We start from the raw sequence: 16,722 nt of genomic DNA on the forward strand, positions 1-16,722 counted from the left end.
AAAAAAAAAAAAAAAAAAAAAAGAAAAAAAGAAAAAAAAGAAAGGCCTCCTTGGGCCAGGCACAGTGGGTCATGCCTGTAATCCTAGCACTTTGGGAGGCCAAGGTGGGCGAATCACCTGAGGTCAGGAGTTCAAGAACAGCCTGGACAACATGGTGAAACCCCATCTCTACTAAAAATACAACAATTAGCCAGGCTTGGTGGCCGGTGCCTGTAATCCCAGCTACTCGGGAGGCTGAGGCAGGAGAATCGCTTGAACCCGGGTGGCAGAGTTGCAGTGAGCTGAGTGAGATTGCACCAGTGCACTCCAGCCTGGGCAACAGAGTGAGACTCCATCTTAAAGAAAACAAACAAAAAAGAAAGGCCTCCTTGGTCTGTCCTTTAAGACTCCATCTCTGCCACTGCCTGCATTTTTCTCTACTTCACTACTTGTACCTTCCTCAGGCTACTGTTTCCTCTATACTCCATTTCTTAGTTTTTCTCATCTCCCTTTTCTTCCACTCTTTCCTCTAAATGACCCTAAAGTAAAATTGAGGCAAATGTTATTATTCCTTATATTTAGTGGATTTTTATGTTCATTGATCATTCTGAGAGTATGTAACATTTCATGATTGTCTCTTTAAAAAAAAAACAACTCAATTTAATTGCTTCCTACTCATAAACCTCATCATTGATTTTTCTCTGTAGCTCTTTGGTCCATCATACAAAAATAAAGACTCTCCATCCCTCCTGGGTACAGTCAACTAATAGAATTTTCTACCACTCAGGATCGGAGCTTTCAATTCATTTCCAGATATTTTTGCATCAGGCTATTATTAATAGTTTGCGTTTCACACCTTTAACACACCAACTTCTGTGGTGCCAGGGCTCTTTTATTAGATAAACTTTAAGAATAATGATTTCAATGATTTCCTCAGCATTCAATAAAAATGCATAGAAGACCAGACATATTCTCAAGACAGAGATCTTAGTCTAAGGCACTCATTTGATTTATGCACACACACACGCTGCTATAGGCAGAACTGTTTTCACTGAATCGGGCTTCTTTATATGCCCCAGGGCCCCGGCTTCCTGTCAAATGCATTGAAAATCCTTTATTGCAAAGCTGTAGCATGCCAGGGGCTGGATACGCAAAGTTCGATAGGACCTGGTCTCTGCCCTCAACCAGCTCACAGTATCATGGAGACAACAACTATGAAAACAGGTAATTATCATAAAGGATGAATAAAGTTTCTTTCTACCGGAATAAGGAAAAACACACAATCAGTACCCAAAGAAATAGCACATAGTTAGTTAGCTCCTAGCAACTGAGAAGAAAAGTGTCTCATCAGAGCAAGCTCTGGAATGGGGGTATCATTAAGTACAATCATATTGAACATTTGTTATTACTTATGTCAAATCCAGTATGGAGTGCTTTACGTATTCTGACACACTTATTCTCCACTATGATTCCATGAGGCAGAAATATTATTATCCCATTCTACAGATGAGGAACCTGAGCCCAGAGAAGATCACTATCCCATTGATGCCACGCAGCTAAGGCACAGAGCCAGGATTGATGCCCAACCTCACTGGTCCCATAGCACCCAAGTGACCAAGCACTGTGTCCCTGCGTCGGCGAGGTGGCCCCTGACCTGGGGGTGAAGGCTTAATGGGCCTATCAGCTAAGCAGAGGCAGCCCCAAGCAAATTGGTGACCAAACTTGCCCTGAAAAGTAATGATAAGTTTAGTTATTGTTAAAAGTTATATAAGGAGGAAAAAGAGTTCTGAGGTCATATGAAATTTTTAAAACTCTGGGTTGAACAAAGATAAATAGTTTTCTTTACAAGACTTTTACAAGTTTTCCAAATGGTAACATCTACTGTCAAAAATCCATCAAAATATATATTATGAAGGATTTCCTGAAACTCCCTTGACAATGTAACTTAAAAAAAAAAAAAACCTGAGCATCCCTTGAAAACATATATACAGCCTGCCGTCCATTTCCACAGGTCCATCCAGGGATTCGACCAACCATGGATCCAAAATATCCGGAAAAAAATAAAAATTAAAAAAAAAAAAACCACAGCAATCAAAATAACATAAATTAAAAATCAATAGTATAAGAACCATTTATACTGCATTAGGTATTACAAGTAATCTAGAGAAGATTTAAAGTATATGAAAGGATTTCATAAGTTAAAGTCCAATGCTATACTATGTTCTTTGACGGACTGAGCTTCTTCAGATTTTGGTGTCTGCAGAGGGCCCTGGATATCCCGCAGATACCAAGGGATAGCTATATATACTATCAGAAACATTGGTTTAAGGCAGATATGAGACATTTTTAAAATTAAGGTCTAGCAAAAGCTCTGCTTCTCCTGGGAACTAGTTCTACTGTTTCTCTCACCTTAGCTACACCCAACCAAAGTCTATAAATAATGTGATTATAGCTGTATTTCCCTGTTTGCTTTGGTTCCCAGGAATCTCAGACCCAAGCCTGCAGCCATGCAAGAGCAATGATGTGGGATGTCAGGGATGAGCGTAAGCATCTCATGTCTTTTTTCTTGGCCTTCAAATTCTACTTGTAATTCCATAGGACTGTACTGCTAACAACCCATCTCTACCAGGTCAGGGTACAAAATCATTGTATATAAATGCCTCAAGAGCAAACCATCAGACAGGTAGAGTTAAATCCTAACTGTAAAGATAACAAATTTCCACCTAATTATATCTTCTCCTGGAAATGAATCTCCATAATTATGCTAATAAAATAATATGATGACCAAACTTGTGCATGTAGGTATGGAATAAACACAGGTCAGAACAAAATAGCATCCTCCCACATGCAGCATTAAAAAGCTTCCAGAATAACAAAGTCCAATTCTAGTGTCAGAGCAGTGAAGAAAACAACCACGAACCATAAGAACTCACCTTCTCCGACCTGCCTCTGTCAGCTCGCTGCTCTGATCGACCTGTGTGTCCTTCTACTCTTATTTTAGTGTATCTCAGGCACAAAACACCCTCACTGGCTTCATCTGAGACACACAGTGACCGATCACAGGACCAACGGATATTAACTGCTAATTGGATGTTGATATGATCTAGTCCATTCCTTGCAGTCTACTAGGAGGAACCAGAAGCCCAGAGGAATGAAGCAATTTGCAATGGATCACCCACCTGCAAATGACACACCTGACGCCCAGTTTAACTCTACTCCCCCCGCGTTAGGAGAAAAGTAGACATAACACTACTTGGTCTCACTCCCTCAGGAATAAAACAGTTTCCTACTTGTTGGATGCATGGTATCTGGTCAAGGTGCTACAAATGCTATACCAATAAGTACCCAAATAAATAGCAAAAGGTGTACCTGTAATTGAAAACAGGAGCAGAGAGGTTAACATCAGTGCATGATGTAACAGCAGTGCCTCTTCCTGCTGAAGCCAAACGTGGGACCCTCTTCAGAGGAAGGGGAAGTGAGGGCATGTGCTGTGGGGTACCTCACCTCCACCCAGGAAAAGCGTGGCCCTCCCTCCGGCTGAACACAGATCCCTCTACCCAACCCACTCCTTCCCATCTCCTGAAGACCTTTCTCCATCACTGTATCCTGTTTCCTCCTCTTCACTCTCACCCTCTCCACTGGCTCCACCCCTACCCTCTCCACAAGCACACCCGATCCTCATCCATGTAAAACAACAATTTAAATTCAACAATCACCTTTCTTGTCACTGCCATCCTCCTTCAGTCCTTCTGTTAAGAATCATAAGAAAGTCCCCATTTGCTGGGTACACCTCAGTCAAACCTATGTAGGCAGATTTCACATCTATGGCTACCATCTTATGGCCATGCTGCCCTGCTCCTGAGCACAGAGCTGGACACGTGGTGGCTAAGCCAGGATCACTGCATACAGCTGCGTAGGACATATGCCTCCCTCCACGAAGGCATCCCACACTTTGTTCACCCTAGCTGTGTCCACTGGAGGAAGAGGCACCAATCTCTCATTTGCTCTATGGCTCTGTGTGGGTGAGAAACAGCTGAGGTTGGTGAGTACACACCATAAGACCCCCTGCTCTCCCACAGCTCCCCCACAACCACTCCCTTTTGCAAAAATACCTAAAAACCAGCATCCTTGCCACATTGTCCTGTCCTGAAGTGCCCGACACAACAGAGCTTCTAAAATGGTGGCAATTGTGCTAATTAATTTGTTGGATTGGAAATGCAAGCGTACAGACCTCATCTCAAATTCAATGGTATCTGAGCAGCACCAGGCAATTTGGGCAGTTCCTAGAGCTAGGAGGGAAACACACTGACCAACCTTTGGCCTCAACGAGGCACCAGGCCATCTGTTCCTCAGGTCCCCTGCAGTCCCTCCTCCTCGCATCTTCAGTTATTCTGAGAGCTGTCCTCATTTCCTCCGTATGGCAAGCACCACTTAAGAAAGATGATCTGAGAATCCAATGAGCTGACTACGTGCAAGCCACTAGACCAAGGATGGTGGTGCTAGGTTTAAAGTGCCAAGTAAGATACAGTCCCTGCCCCTGCTGCACCAATAAAAAGAGCTAAGATATTGCATTTGCAGTAACAAGCACCGTTGCTATCACTATGTAGATGAATCCATTTCATTCTTACAACAACCTTGTTAGGTAAGTACTATTATTATTTCCAATTTGCAGATGAAGATACAGAAGCACAAAAGTTAAGTTATTTGTCCAAGGTCTAGTAATTTGCCCAAGGTCTTGCAGCTTGCAAATGGCAGGGTCAGCATTCAAGCCCAGGCAATCCGGTGCCAGAATCCATACTTTATCTGCCCCATGAGTTTTCCTCTCTAGAAAACAGAAAAAGACAATGGGGCTAGAATGGCAGTGTGAGAAGCCTGGCAAATCCTCTCAAAAACAATGATAAAACTGTCAAAAACAACCATTTCAAGATGTGGACAAAACATACAACAAATTGAGGAGCATTAATTCATTTAAAACTTCTGGGTAGATCAGTGGGAATCTGGTTCTTCCCCTCCCTCCTACTCCTATGTAGGTTGGCACAACAGTGGTAGGCAGGGCTGGCCATGCATACCAGCAACCCCACTGTTGGAGGGAGTTCACTTTGGAGTGTGATGTGAAAAACTCCACACTTAGTGACATTGTTAGTAAGGAAAGCAATATCGATTGCAAATAAACAAGGAAATCCCCCTCAGCTACCCTGAGGCTGCAACCAGTAGTCCTGGTTGGGGCAAGCAAAAGACTGGCAAACTAAACAGAATTTTAGATGGAAGACAAAGATCAGCCATAGGGATCCTTAAGCTCTCCCCATTATCTTTGGTTGACCAGAAAGCCATGAGCACACACTGGAGAGAGCCCTAGCTGCTCAGGAGGCTGGGATGGGAGAATCACTTGAGCCTAGGAGTTTGAGGTTTCACTGAACTATGATCGCGTCACTGCACTACAGCCTGGGTGACACAGTGAGACTCTTGTCTCTTAAAAAAAGAGATATAGAAATTATTTTTCTTTAAAAAAAGGGTGCCGAATGGAAATTCTAGAGTTGAAAAGTATAATAAACGAAACGAAAAATTCACAAAAGGAGCTTGATATCAGATATAAGGTGTAAGAAGAAAGAATCAGTAAATCAGTAAACTTGGAAAATAATCAGTTAAGAATTATGCAATCTGAAGCACAGAGAAGAAAAATGAACAGAGCCTCAGAGACCTTTAGGACACCACCAAGCATACCAATATACATGCAATAGAGTCTGATAAAGAAAAAAGAGAAAGAGGCAGAAAAAAAAATTGAAGAAATAATGGCCCAAACATCCACAATGTAGTGAAATACATGAATCTACAGGTCCAGCAAGCTCAATGAACCCCAAAGAAGGACAAACACAAAAAGATCCCCACCTAGACAAATTATAGTTTGTTAAAAGGCAAAGACCAACAGAAAATTATGAAAGCAGCAAGAAAAGATGGCAACTCATCACATACCCAGAGTCCTCAATAAGATTAAGAGCTAACTTTTCATCAGAAACAGTGTATTTAAAGTTCTGAAAGCAAACAAACTGTCAACCAAGAATTCTACATCTGGCAAAGCTTTCATTTGAAAATGAAGGCAAAATAAAGGTATTCCTAGATAAACAGAGACTTGGGGGATTCATTGCTAGCAAATCTTCCTTGAAAAAATAATAAAGGAATTCCTTCAGATGGAAAGGAAATGATACCATATAGTAACGCAAATATACACTAAGACATACATTAATAAAGAACACCAGAAAAGCTAAATATGTAAGTAAATACAAAAGGCTATATAAATGTATTTTTCTTCTTCTCTTAACTTCTTTAAAAGGCATTAGATTACATAGAACCATAACCCTGCATTTATAAGATATAGATGCAATATGTATGACAATAAAACTACAATGGAGGGGGATGAAATGGAGCTATACTGGAGGAAAGTTTCCATGTTCTAGAGAACTTTAGTACTGATCTGAAGTACACTGTGATAACTTAAGACACATATTATACATGCAATCACTAAGAAAATAATTCAAAACATGGGGAAAAGGAATCAAAATCAAACATGAGAAAATATTTAACACAAAAGAGTACAATAAAGAAGAAACAAAGGAACAAAAAAAAGACAAGACATAAAACAAATCACAAAATGGCAGGTATAAATGCAACTACATCAACCTAATAATAGAGCCCCATAATACATGAAGTAAAAATTGACAAAATGAAAGGAGAAATAAACAATGCAACCGTAATATTTGGAGAGGTTAATATCCCTCTCAATAATTGATGAAACAATGAGACAGAAAATCAGTAAGGATAAAGATGATTTGAACAAAACTACCTACCAACCTTACAAATCAACAGTAAAATGACAAACAACTCAATTTAAAATAGGCAAGTAATTTGAGTAGATATTTCACCAAGGAAGATATACAAATGTCTAACAAGCATTTGAAAAGATGCTTAGCATCATTAGTCTTTAGGGAAATGCAAATAAAATGTCACAATGAGGTACCACTACCCACCCAGTAGAATGTGTATAATGAAAAATACAAACAGGCCAGGCACGGGTGGCTCACACCTGTAATTTCAGCACTTTGGGAGGCCAAGGTGGGCGGATCACCTGAGGTCAGGAGTTTGAGACCAGCCTGGCCAACATGGTGAAACCCCGTCTCTACTGAAAATACAAAAATTAGCCAGGCATAGTGGCACGCACCTGTAATCCCAGCTACTTGGGAGGCTGAGGCAGGAGAATCACTTGAACCCAGGAAGTGGAGGTTGCAGTGAGCTGAGATCACACCACTGCACTCCAGCATGGTGATAGAGCAAGACTCCATCTCAAAAAAAAAAAAACAAAAACAAACAAACAAAAAAAACAGACAATACAAAGTATTCACGTCCATCTGAGGAAACTGGAACACCCAGATACTGCTAGTGGGAACATAAAAGATAAAATGGTTACAGCCACTTTGAAAAGCAGTTGAACAGCTTCTTAAAAAGTTAAACATAAATTTACCACATGACCCAGTAATTCCACTCCCAGGTAGCTACCTAAGAGAATTAAAAACACACATTTATATTGACAGCAAATAGAATTATTCATAATAACATCACATCGGAAACAAGTCAAACATCCATGAATGGTTAATAGAGAAACAAAATGTGATATACCCAAAAATGTAACACCAATACAATCTGATAAATACAGTATCTACTAAATTCCAATACCAATGAATAGTAGTGGCAGTGAAATGGGACAAACTATTAATACATGCTATAATGTAGACTAACCTCAAAAAGATATGCTAATTGAAAGAAGCCAGATGTGAAAGACTATATATATTACATGATTCTGTTTGTATGAAATGTCCAGAAAATGGAAAGCTATGGAGAAAGAAAGTAGGTTGTTTGGAAGATGGAGATGGGGCAGGAACTTACCACAACTGGGCATCAGCAACTTTTTGGAGGGATGGAATGTTTTAAAACTGAGTGTGGTGATGACTGCATAACTTTATGAATTTGTTAAAAATCATTGACTTGTATACTTAGCATGGACAGATTTTATGGTATATAAATTATACCTCAATAAAATGGAAAAAAAGACAATGCACAGAAATGATCAAAATGTAAGGTGGAATGTCATAAATGCATGAAAAAATGGGGCAGAACTGGGAGAGGTTCACAAAAAGCTTCCTGCAAGAGGAGTCATGTTGGAACTACATACATCTTATAGAGTAAATAGAATGTTGTTAGTTTATGATAAAAGAAAGGGAACTCCAAGTAGAGATCACTCAAAAAACAAATGCATCAAAGTGGAAAAGGCAGGGGGACAGTTGGTGAACTAACCAGGTACTGTCTAGTTTACCAAAGCACAGAGGTGAAGGGAGCTAGTTAGGGAAACGCCTGCAAAATAGCCCCATCCCCCTACCCCCACACTGAACTAGCTTCCCTTCTAAGTCACTCTCTCTCCTTGTTCCAGATCAGAGGTTACAGACTTTGTGTTGGCCTGGATATTTAGGAATCACCCAAGTGCTGTCCAGAGTTCCAGAATGTTTCTGGGGTACATTTGCAGAACCCAGGAGTTGGTATGTTGAAACCCTCTGGGAGATTCCAATGCTGTTTAAACCTCATTGATGACTTTCTCCAAGGAGTTTTGGATTGCTCTTCACTTGGGAACACACCAGCCCTTCCCTCCTTCCAGTATGGCACCTGGCCACTCTTCATCCCAAGGAGAGAACTAAAGAGTTTCATTTTATGCATTATTTGTTGTGACTGGGTGATATGAGCCATGAAGAATAAAATTCTCAGCAGTGTCTTTTAACCTCTCTTCATTATCACTTCCAAGAACCTTTTTAGACATTTCTTCCTAATTGTCCCCCCCAAGAAATTTTAATACTACCAATTAAATGTAAATCTCTCTATATATGCATAATATGTATATTTTGCTTTATACATAAAAAGAGTAAGTTTGTGCCTCCCTCCCCCACCCAGAAGTAATTTTCCCTCCACTAGAAGTGATATTACCTCCATCGAAAATGCATGCTCTGGAGTCTCACAGTTAAGGGAAGAAGATGCCAAGCCACTGAGGATGATGTTAGTATCTTGCAGATCGAAATGTTAAATTCCTTTAGCTGAGTTTTCCCAGATCCACTGGAAATGAGGAAGGGAGTGCAGCCTTCTCAGCCCTCCAGAAGAGACTCAAATAGCTCTGGAGGCCAGAGAATAATGGAGCCAGGCCTGACAGGAGAACAATTACAGAAATGAGATGTTTGTGTCTAATAAAAGCTGAAAGCCAAGAGAGACACATTGTTTGCGGAAACTGCATAGACAAGCAAGTCTAATACGTATTAGAAATATTAGCAAATGTAAAAGGAAATGCACTCTCTGGAAAGACTGTGATCTCAAGCTTCTAGAATAGAGGCATTGTCTCTCCAGTTACAGGACAAGGCCTTCTTAACCTCAGTGAGAAAGTGATTATTGCCTAACTGGGGATCAACAAGCTTAGAGCATGTTGCTGTGTGCACCAGTGATGCAGGGACACAGTTCTGTTCTTAGGCAGGTGTTTGGTACGTGATGGATAGTCACCAGATGCATCTCCAGAAATGACGGAGCCCTATAATGTTAACTGGGTCACACTACCTCCAACTTCACACTTAGAAAATGTGTCGAGAGAGTCACCTTAACGCAAGCCAAGAACACCAGAAACAAACCATGCGCACCTGCTTTCTGCAACTCATGATATTTTTCTAATTTAAAAACCCTGTGTGTGTAGAGCAACGATTCCTTCTTGTTCTCAACTTCGCCTGGCTCTGCCCTGCAGTTTCAGCTCCCTTTTGCCTCCTGCACCCATCCTCATGCTCACATGTCATCCACTGCAGGATATGCCTGGGCACGTCAGAAAACAGAGAGAACAGTCTGTTCCAACACTGCCCTTAACACACTGCTGCTGGAGCCGACGCTGCAGGGTAGACTCAGCCTAGCACATGGGAGCACACCAATCCACTCAGCCACCACTGTCCAGGGAGACTAACTTTATCAAGAGGACAGTCCCAGCATTTCATCAGCTGGGAAAACACCTGCAGCCATGTTTTGAGATAGTCAAAGGCACCAGCACAAAAGAAACTGTCAGAAATCAGAAGAAGGCTGTTGATTTTTTATTTTGATCCAAAGAAAGTTAAAAACCAGGATAAGACATTAGTTGGAACATCCAGCTTTATATGTTTTGGGGGTTTGTTTGTTTGTTTGTTCGTTTTTAGACAGAGTCTCACTCCACTGCCCAGGCTGGAGCGCAGTGGCGCAATCTTGGCTCACTGCAACCTCTGCCTCCTGGGTTCAAGCAATTCCCGTGCCTCAGCCTCCCGAGTAGCTGGGATTATAGGTGCCTGCCACCATGCCCGGCTAATTTTTAGTAGAGATGGGGTTTCATCATGTTGGCCAGGCTGGTCTCGAACTCCTGATCTGCCCACCTCAGCCTCTCAAAGTACTGGGATTACAGGCGTGCACCACCGCATCCAGCCTGTCTTTATTTTAAAAGCAATAATTGTATAGACAATGGCAAATAGTGTGGTAGGAACTTATCTTACGGTTACTTTGATTTCTCACAACTTTCCGGCTGCTAAAACAGCATTATCATCTCCATTTTCCAGAGGCAACTAACGATCACAAAAGTTACATATCGTTCCTAAAAATCACAGAGCTACAAGTGGCAGAGACAGGTTTCACCCAGGACTGTCTGGCTCCTAAAAGCCCACAATACCTCTCCTCAGCATCATGGCTGGTATCACTGAGACATTTTCTAAGTACCATTTGGATTATTTTCTTACAAGACACAGCATGTCCTGACGATAAACATCTTACATAAGACTCACCTTTATTCACACTAATCAGAGTGTCCCTCCAGAAAAAGCACCTCTGTATTGGTCTGTTCTCACACTGCTAATAAAGACATACCTGAGACTGGGTAATTCGTAAAGAAAAAGAGGTTTAATGGACTCACAGTTCCACATGGCTGGGGAGGCCTCACAATCATGGTGGCAGGTGGCAGAGAAGCAAAAGTATGCCTTACATGGCAGCAGGCAAGACAGCGTGCACAGGGGATCTGCCCTTTATAAAACCATCAAATCTCATGAGACTTATTCACTATCACGAGAACAGCACGGGAAAACTCACCCCCATGAGTCAATTACCTCCCACTGGGTCCCTCCCACAACATGTGGGGATTATGGGAGCTACAATTCAAGATGAGATTTGGGTGGGGACACAACCAAACCTATCAACCTCCAAGTGTCATTTCTACCTGGAGTCCTACCTGTGAGAAGCAATAGTGACTGCACCATGGATCTGACTTTTATTTTTTTGGCAGATAAAGAAAAGTTTTTTCAGCTTTGTGATGGGGCCATCACTCTGAGTCCTCATCCAGGATGTAACAGGCTGGTTTCTAGAGTTAGAGGATAGAGATGTGCATATGCTTATGCCGGGAGCATTTCTTCCAACACAGGAAAAGGCCCTGCTTTAATTCCACAACCATATTACGAACTGCAGATATTTCATTAAGGCCTCTTAAACCATGCCTGTTTTATCTCTGGAGTTAGCTATAATTGCGGAAATGGAAGAGAAACAAATAGGAGACAGAAACATTGAGAACTGGAGGATTTAGGCTTCTTTAGAGGAGCAAAATGGCAAACAGGTTGAGTGCTTTTAACTGAATAGCTTCCTACTGGAAAACAAGAAAGGATATTGGTAGTTTTTATTAAGGCTGGGTCTACACAGTTCATTGTCCTTGACACTGCCTAGTTTTGAAAAATCTGTGTGAGCTCTGAAGAGAAGATTTGCATTTATTAGAAGTGAAGAACGTAATAAAAATGGAAAACACCACATAATTTAATAACCTGTAACGATAAATGCCATGGCACTCGACAACTCAAAAGATTAGATAGAAGAAAGCTAGAGTGCATGCTTGGTGCAATAACCCTAAGTGTTTCGGCTGGAGGAAGTCAAGAAAATAGCTTCAATATCTCATATCATATGAAACGAGACAGATTATTAAGAACTACTAGAAGCACTATGAAGCAACAGTATTGGCTGGGAAACCAGATGGCTAGTCATAGTAATTTTCTCCCAGTAATCAAATGTTAGTTTCATTTACAAAAACCTCCCATATGAAGTCTTGCCTCAATAAAACATCATGTGCAAGCCCTGGATGACCACTATGGTTGAGCTAGCCCCTTTTATACAAGAAATACACTCATTTTAAAACAGCCCTAAATCCTATGGCCTGGTATAGCAACGAATATGCATCACATTAAACTACTTGACACTTCCTTTCCTGGTTCATTGTTTCATGAAGAAATGAACCCACAGCTAGAGGAACCACTTTGGAGTCAAACTTCCTTTCTGCTGAAACTGATCATCATATTATTAATATCTCTAGTGATAAAGTCTCATTTCTCCCAGACACCAAGAAAATGCATTGTGTTACTAGCACAGGGTTCTTACAGGGAGTCGCACTGCCTTCATACCCACAGCTCATTTTGCTTTAAAGGCTTCTTTTTCATGGAAAATACATCCCCTCAAAGCAGTTCTAAAGATTGGACTCAAAGAGACGTACCTACACTGCTACAGGCTGTGAAATAATTGCCCAAGAACTTGGTTCCCAAAGGACAAACAAAAAAGCAGGGACTTCTGTGTCCTCACAAAGCAAATGCCTTGAGTCTCTGGAGACTCACAGCCATAAATAAGTCCAGGATGCAGGTATGGATTAGGAACAATAGACTCAACCTTGATTCTTGAGGGTTCTTGCAGGCAAGCTGCAACCTGCTTCTACACACTCCCCGTCCCTCCGGGAGTTCACTGTTCTGTGCCTCTGTGTGGCAGCATATGCAGGGTGAGGGTAAGCCCTTGCTAGATCAAGTGGGGCTCCAGCAGGAGTAGCTGACATCACCAGAGAGCCTTTTAGAAATTCAAAAATCTCAGACCCTGCCCCAGACCCACAGAGTCAAATTCTACAGTTTACCAAGATCCCCAGTGGTACATATGAACATTCAAGTCAAAAATGCTGCCTCAGGCTACAGAGGTCTTCAGCCCCACCGTCCACTCCATGGCAACGCAGTGCTGGGGACCCTCCTCCATTGCCTCTGCTGCCTTCACACATTTAATCCACCCATCAGTTGGCCCTACCTTGGCAGATTCCAATCTGTCCACTCCTCTGTCTCCACTGCCACCACCTATGACCTGGCGACCATCATCCCCTCACCTGAGATACCACCACACCTGCCATGCCTTTCCCCACTGTCCATGCACACTACATGGCAATTAGATATTTTGAGTACAAAAGTCACATCATGGCAAGTTACCCAGTATGTTCCAGTGGCTCCCCATGGGCCTGGAATAAAATCCTAACTCCGGACCCTGGCCTGCAAGATGCTATAAAACCCCCCACCCCTGCCCTCCTCTCCAACCTCATTTCCTACCACCATCCCATATGTTTACAATTCAAACCACACCAGTTGCCTTGCTGTTCTGCAAACAGATCAAACCCATCCTCAACTTGGGACAATGTGCTACTGCATCTGCCTGGAACACTCTTATCCCACATCATGACAAGGCTGATTTCTCCCCAAGCAGGTCTTAGCTCAAATGTCCCCTCCTAAGAAAGACTTCTTTTGATCAGCACCACCTTCGCTTCCAATCCAGTCACTATGGCAACACCCTCTTTTGGTCCTCCTGGCATTCAAGTACCTTGTCCAGAAGTGTCCTGTTCACTGTGTGCTTTTCAATCATCTGTTCCCTACCTGCATACAAGTTCTTTGAAAGCCAAGACTTTATCTTTGCTAATTGCTAGTTCCTAGAAGAGTAACTGATGTATAACAGGAACTTAACAAACATTTGTTGAATAGATGGATAGATGGATAAATAGATGAAAAAGTACTGGCCTAAAAGTTCTAACTCTGTTCTCGATTCTGGCTGCATGTTAACCACCCACGGACGTTTGAGAAATGCTGATAATAGACTGTATGGTCTGAATGTTTGTGTCCTTTTAAAAATGTTCATATATTGAAACCTAATCACCAATGTGATAATATTAGGAGGTGAAGCCTTTGGGAGGTGATTAAGTCATGAGAGTGGGGCCCTCATGAATGGGATTAGTGCCCTTATAACAGAGGCCCCAAAGAGTTGCCATGCCCTTTGGCCTGGCAAGGACACAATGAGAAGGTGCCATCTATGAACCAGAAAGCAGGCCCTTACCAGATACCAGATCAGCCAGTACCTTGATCTTGGACTTTCCAGCCTTCATAACTATGAGAAATAAACGTTTGTTGTTTCTAAGCCACCCAGTTTATGGTATCGTGTTATAGCAGTCCAAACCAACTATGACACAGACCAAGTGAATCCCAACCTCTGAGCCCACTGGAACAGGGCTGTCCAACAGGACAGCCACTGGCCACATGTGGCTAAGTTTAAATTAATTAAAATGAAATAAAATGTAAAATGCAGCTCTTTAATCATACTACCCACATGTCAAGTATTCATCAGCTACATGTGGCTAGTTAGTGCCTACCTTGCAGAAGGGCAGAGATAAGGCATCTTCCCACAATGCAGAAAGCTCTATTTGAGTTCTAGAAATTATTCTAAGGCTTATTTGTTATGTGGCTCATTTATGCATTGAAGAATCCTTATTCAGCACCTATTACTAGCCAAGTATCATACTAAGTGCTAAAAATAACAGTAACACAATACTTTCATAGCACCTGCTATGCACCAGGTGATTGTTCTAACAACTTAACAGATATTAACTCATTTTATTGTTATATTAGCTATGTTAAAGGAATACTATTATTATCCCCATTTTACATACAAGGAAATTTCAGCACAGAGAGATTTCAGAAAGTTACTGGGGAGTAGTCACGCAGCTGGAGAGATATGGAGTCAGAACTGGAATCTAGGCCCTGCGTTAAAGGACAGTTATAAAGAGAGCTGAGTAAGACAGAAGATCCTCCACATTTTTTAGCTGTGACAACTGAGTCTCAGGCTGACCAAGGGGCTTGCTTGGCACAGTCAGTGTGTGGCACAGCTGAGATAAGAGCTCCACTCCATGCCAGGATGCTTTTATGGACAATAAGCTGTTCTTATCTCCTACTCACGTCACAAATGCGGGTCAGGAAAATACTATCCAGGCTGGGAAATTCCTCTGGAGCCGGAGAATAAGTCCTACCTCCATTCCAGTTACCTTGTTCACAGGTAAATCTGCCTGTTCTGGGACAATTCCAGGGGACATGACCTGGGCAGGGACTCTTCAGATACCGCTTTGTTCTATGAATCTGCAGCCAGCTCTGTTTGTTGAGCGCTTTTCTCCAAATAGTGATGAAAAACACTACTCCAATGCATCCTATGAGTGAGGAAGGTAGGATGATAAGAGTGGGGACAGAGTGGGCCTCGGGGTTAGACCTACCAGGTTCAATTCAAGAACCATCATCTTCTTAAGTAGTAAAGACCATAGAGGCCTTTCCTGAGCCTGTTTCCTCATTTGCAAAGTGGTAATGTCAGCACTTTGTAGGCTGTTGGGAGATTACACATCATATTCTACAAGCATCAAAAGGGCAAAGCTGGAGGGGAGGGGGCAGCCTGTCCTTTCAATGTCATACTGGAACACTGTTTAATAGACCAACTCAGGATTACTGATTTATCTAGGACAGGGGTCCACATACTATGGCCCAAGGCCAAATCCCACTCACCACCTGTCTAAGTAGAGTGTCGCTGGAACACAGCCATGCCCATTTGTGTAGCCATCACGGCTATAGCAGAGTTGAGTTGTGAGAGACCAACACAGACAGTACGGCCTGCAAAGCCTGAAATACTTACTATACAGCTCTTTACATGGTAAGTTTGCCAAACCCTGATGCAGAGGAATATACCTGGGTTTGATTTTCCTATTTACTATATATTAAGGGCACGAACACTGTGAAGCTGCGTGTTAACTTACAGATTGCTGTACAGTAGAAAAGATAAACCCCAAAGTCAAAGAAACATTACCCTGTAAGACATTCACTAATTTCGTATCTGTAGAGATTGAATTTCCCATGAAGCTGACCGTGGAATTAACACTAGTGGGCCTCAAGTCTATGCAGGGGTACTCTAGGGGCTAATCTAGAACCCCTATATAAGAGAGAGGAAAAGAAGCAGGTCTGGATAGAGTGAGAATTGGGGATGGGATGCAGTTGCAACAGAAGGCTTAGCTGACCCTATGGGAAGTTCTGAATACAGGATAAGTGACCTGCAAGAGATTCAAGTGGTGGTAACAGAATTGGTCTTTTTATCTGCTCATGGATCAGATATTGGGTGCAGGCTGCCCTAGAACAAAGCCTGACTTCAGACAAGATGGCTGTCTTCAGCCAAGGTAGTCCTAAAGGGAACTGACAGCTGGGCACTTTCTGCTGGCAATATCCCTGAAGCTACGGTACCTGTGGCTAATGTGAATGGTCCATCACAATTTCCCCCACACTTACCAATAATGGTTCTCTTCTATCATTCTTTTTTTTTTTTCCAAAATGCCAATAAATACCAAGTTCCGCCGGGTGCGGTGGCTCACGCTTGTAATCCCAGCACTTTGGGAGGCCGAGGCGGGTGGATCACGAGGTCAGGAGATCGAGACCACGGTGAAACCCCGTCTCTACTAAAAATACAAAAAAATTAGCCGGGCGTAGTGGTGGGCGCCTGTAGTCCCAGCTACTCGGGAGGCTGAGGCAGGAG

General features: G+C 42.2%; 1 protein-coding gene across 5 annotated transcripts in view; it reads right to left on the bottom strand.

Annotated features, from left to right (window-relative positions):
• The window catches only part of LOC116463495 (solute carrier organic anion transporter family member 3A1), a 326,223-nt gene that overhangs the window by 273,234 nt on the left and 36,267 nt on the right, over positions 1–16,722 (bottom strand). Inside the window, exon 1 of one of the 5 annotated variants that reach the window (XM_058434673.1) lies at positions 9,001–9,032. The exons of the other annotated variants lie outside the window; for them this stretch is intronic. Coding sequence (XP_058290656.1) covers positions 9,001–9,006 — 6 coding nt within the window. The 5' untranslated portion in view covers positions 9,007–9,032. Of the gene's footprint in view, positions 1–9,000; positions 9,033–16,722 lie in introns of those variants that run through there. 5 annotated transcript variants of the gene reach the window in all.

This window comes from Hylobates moloch, unplaced genomic scaffold, assembly GCF_009828535.3.
Source record: "Hylobates moloch isolate HMO894 unplaced genomic scaffold, HMol_V3 SCAFFOLD_39, whole genome shotgun sequence".
Lineage (NCBI taxonomy): Eukaryota > Metazoa > Chordata > Mammalia > Primates > Hylobatidae > Hylobates > Hylobates moloch.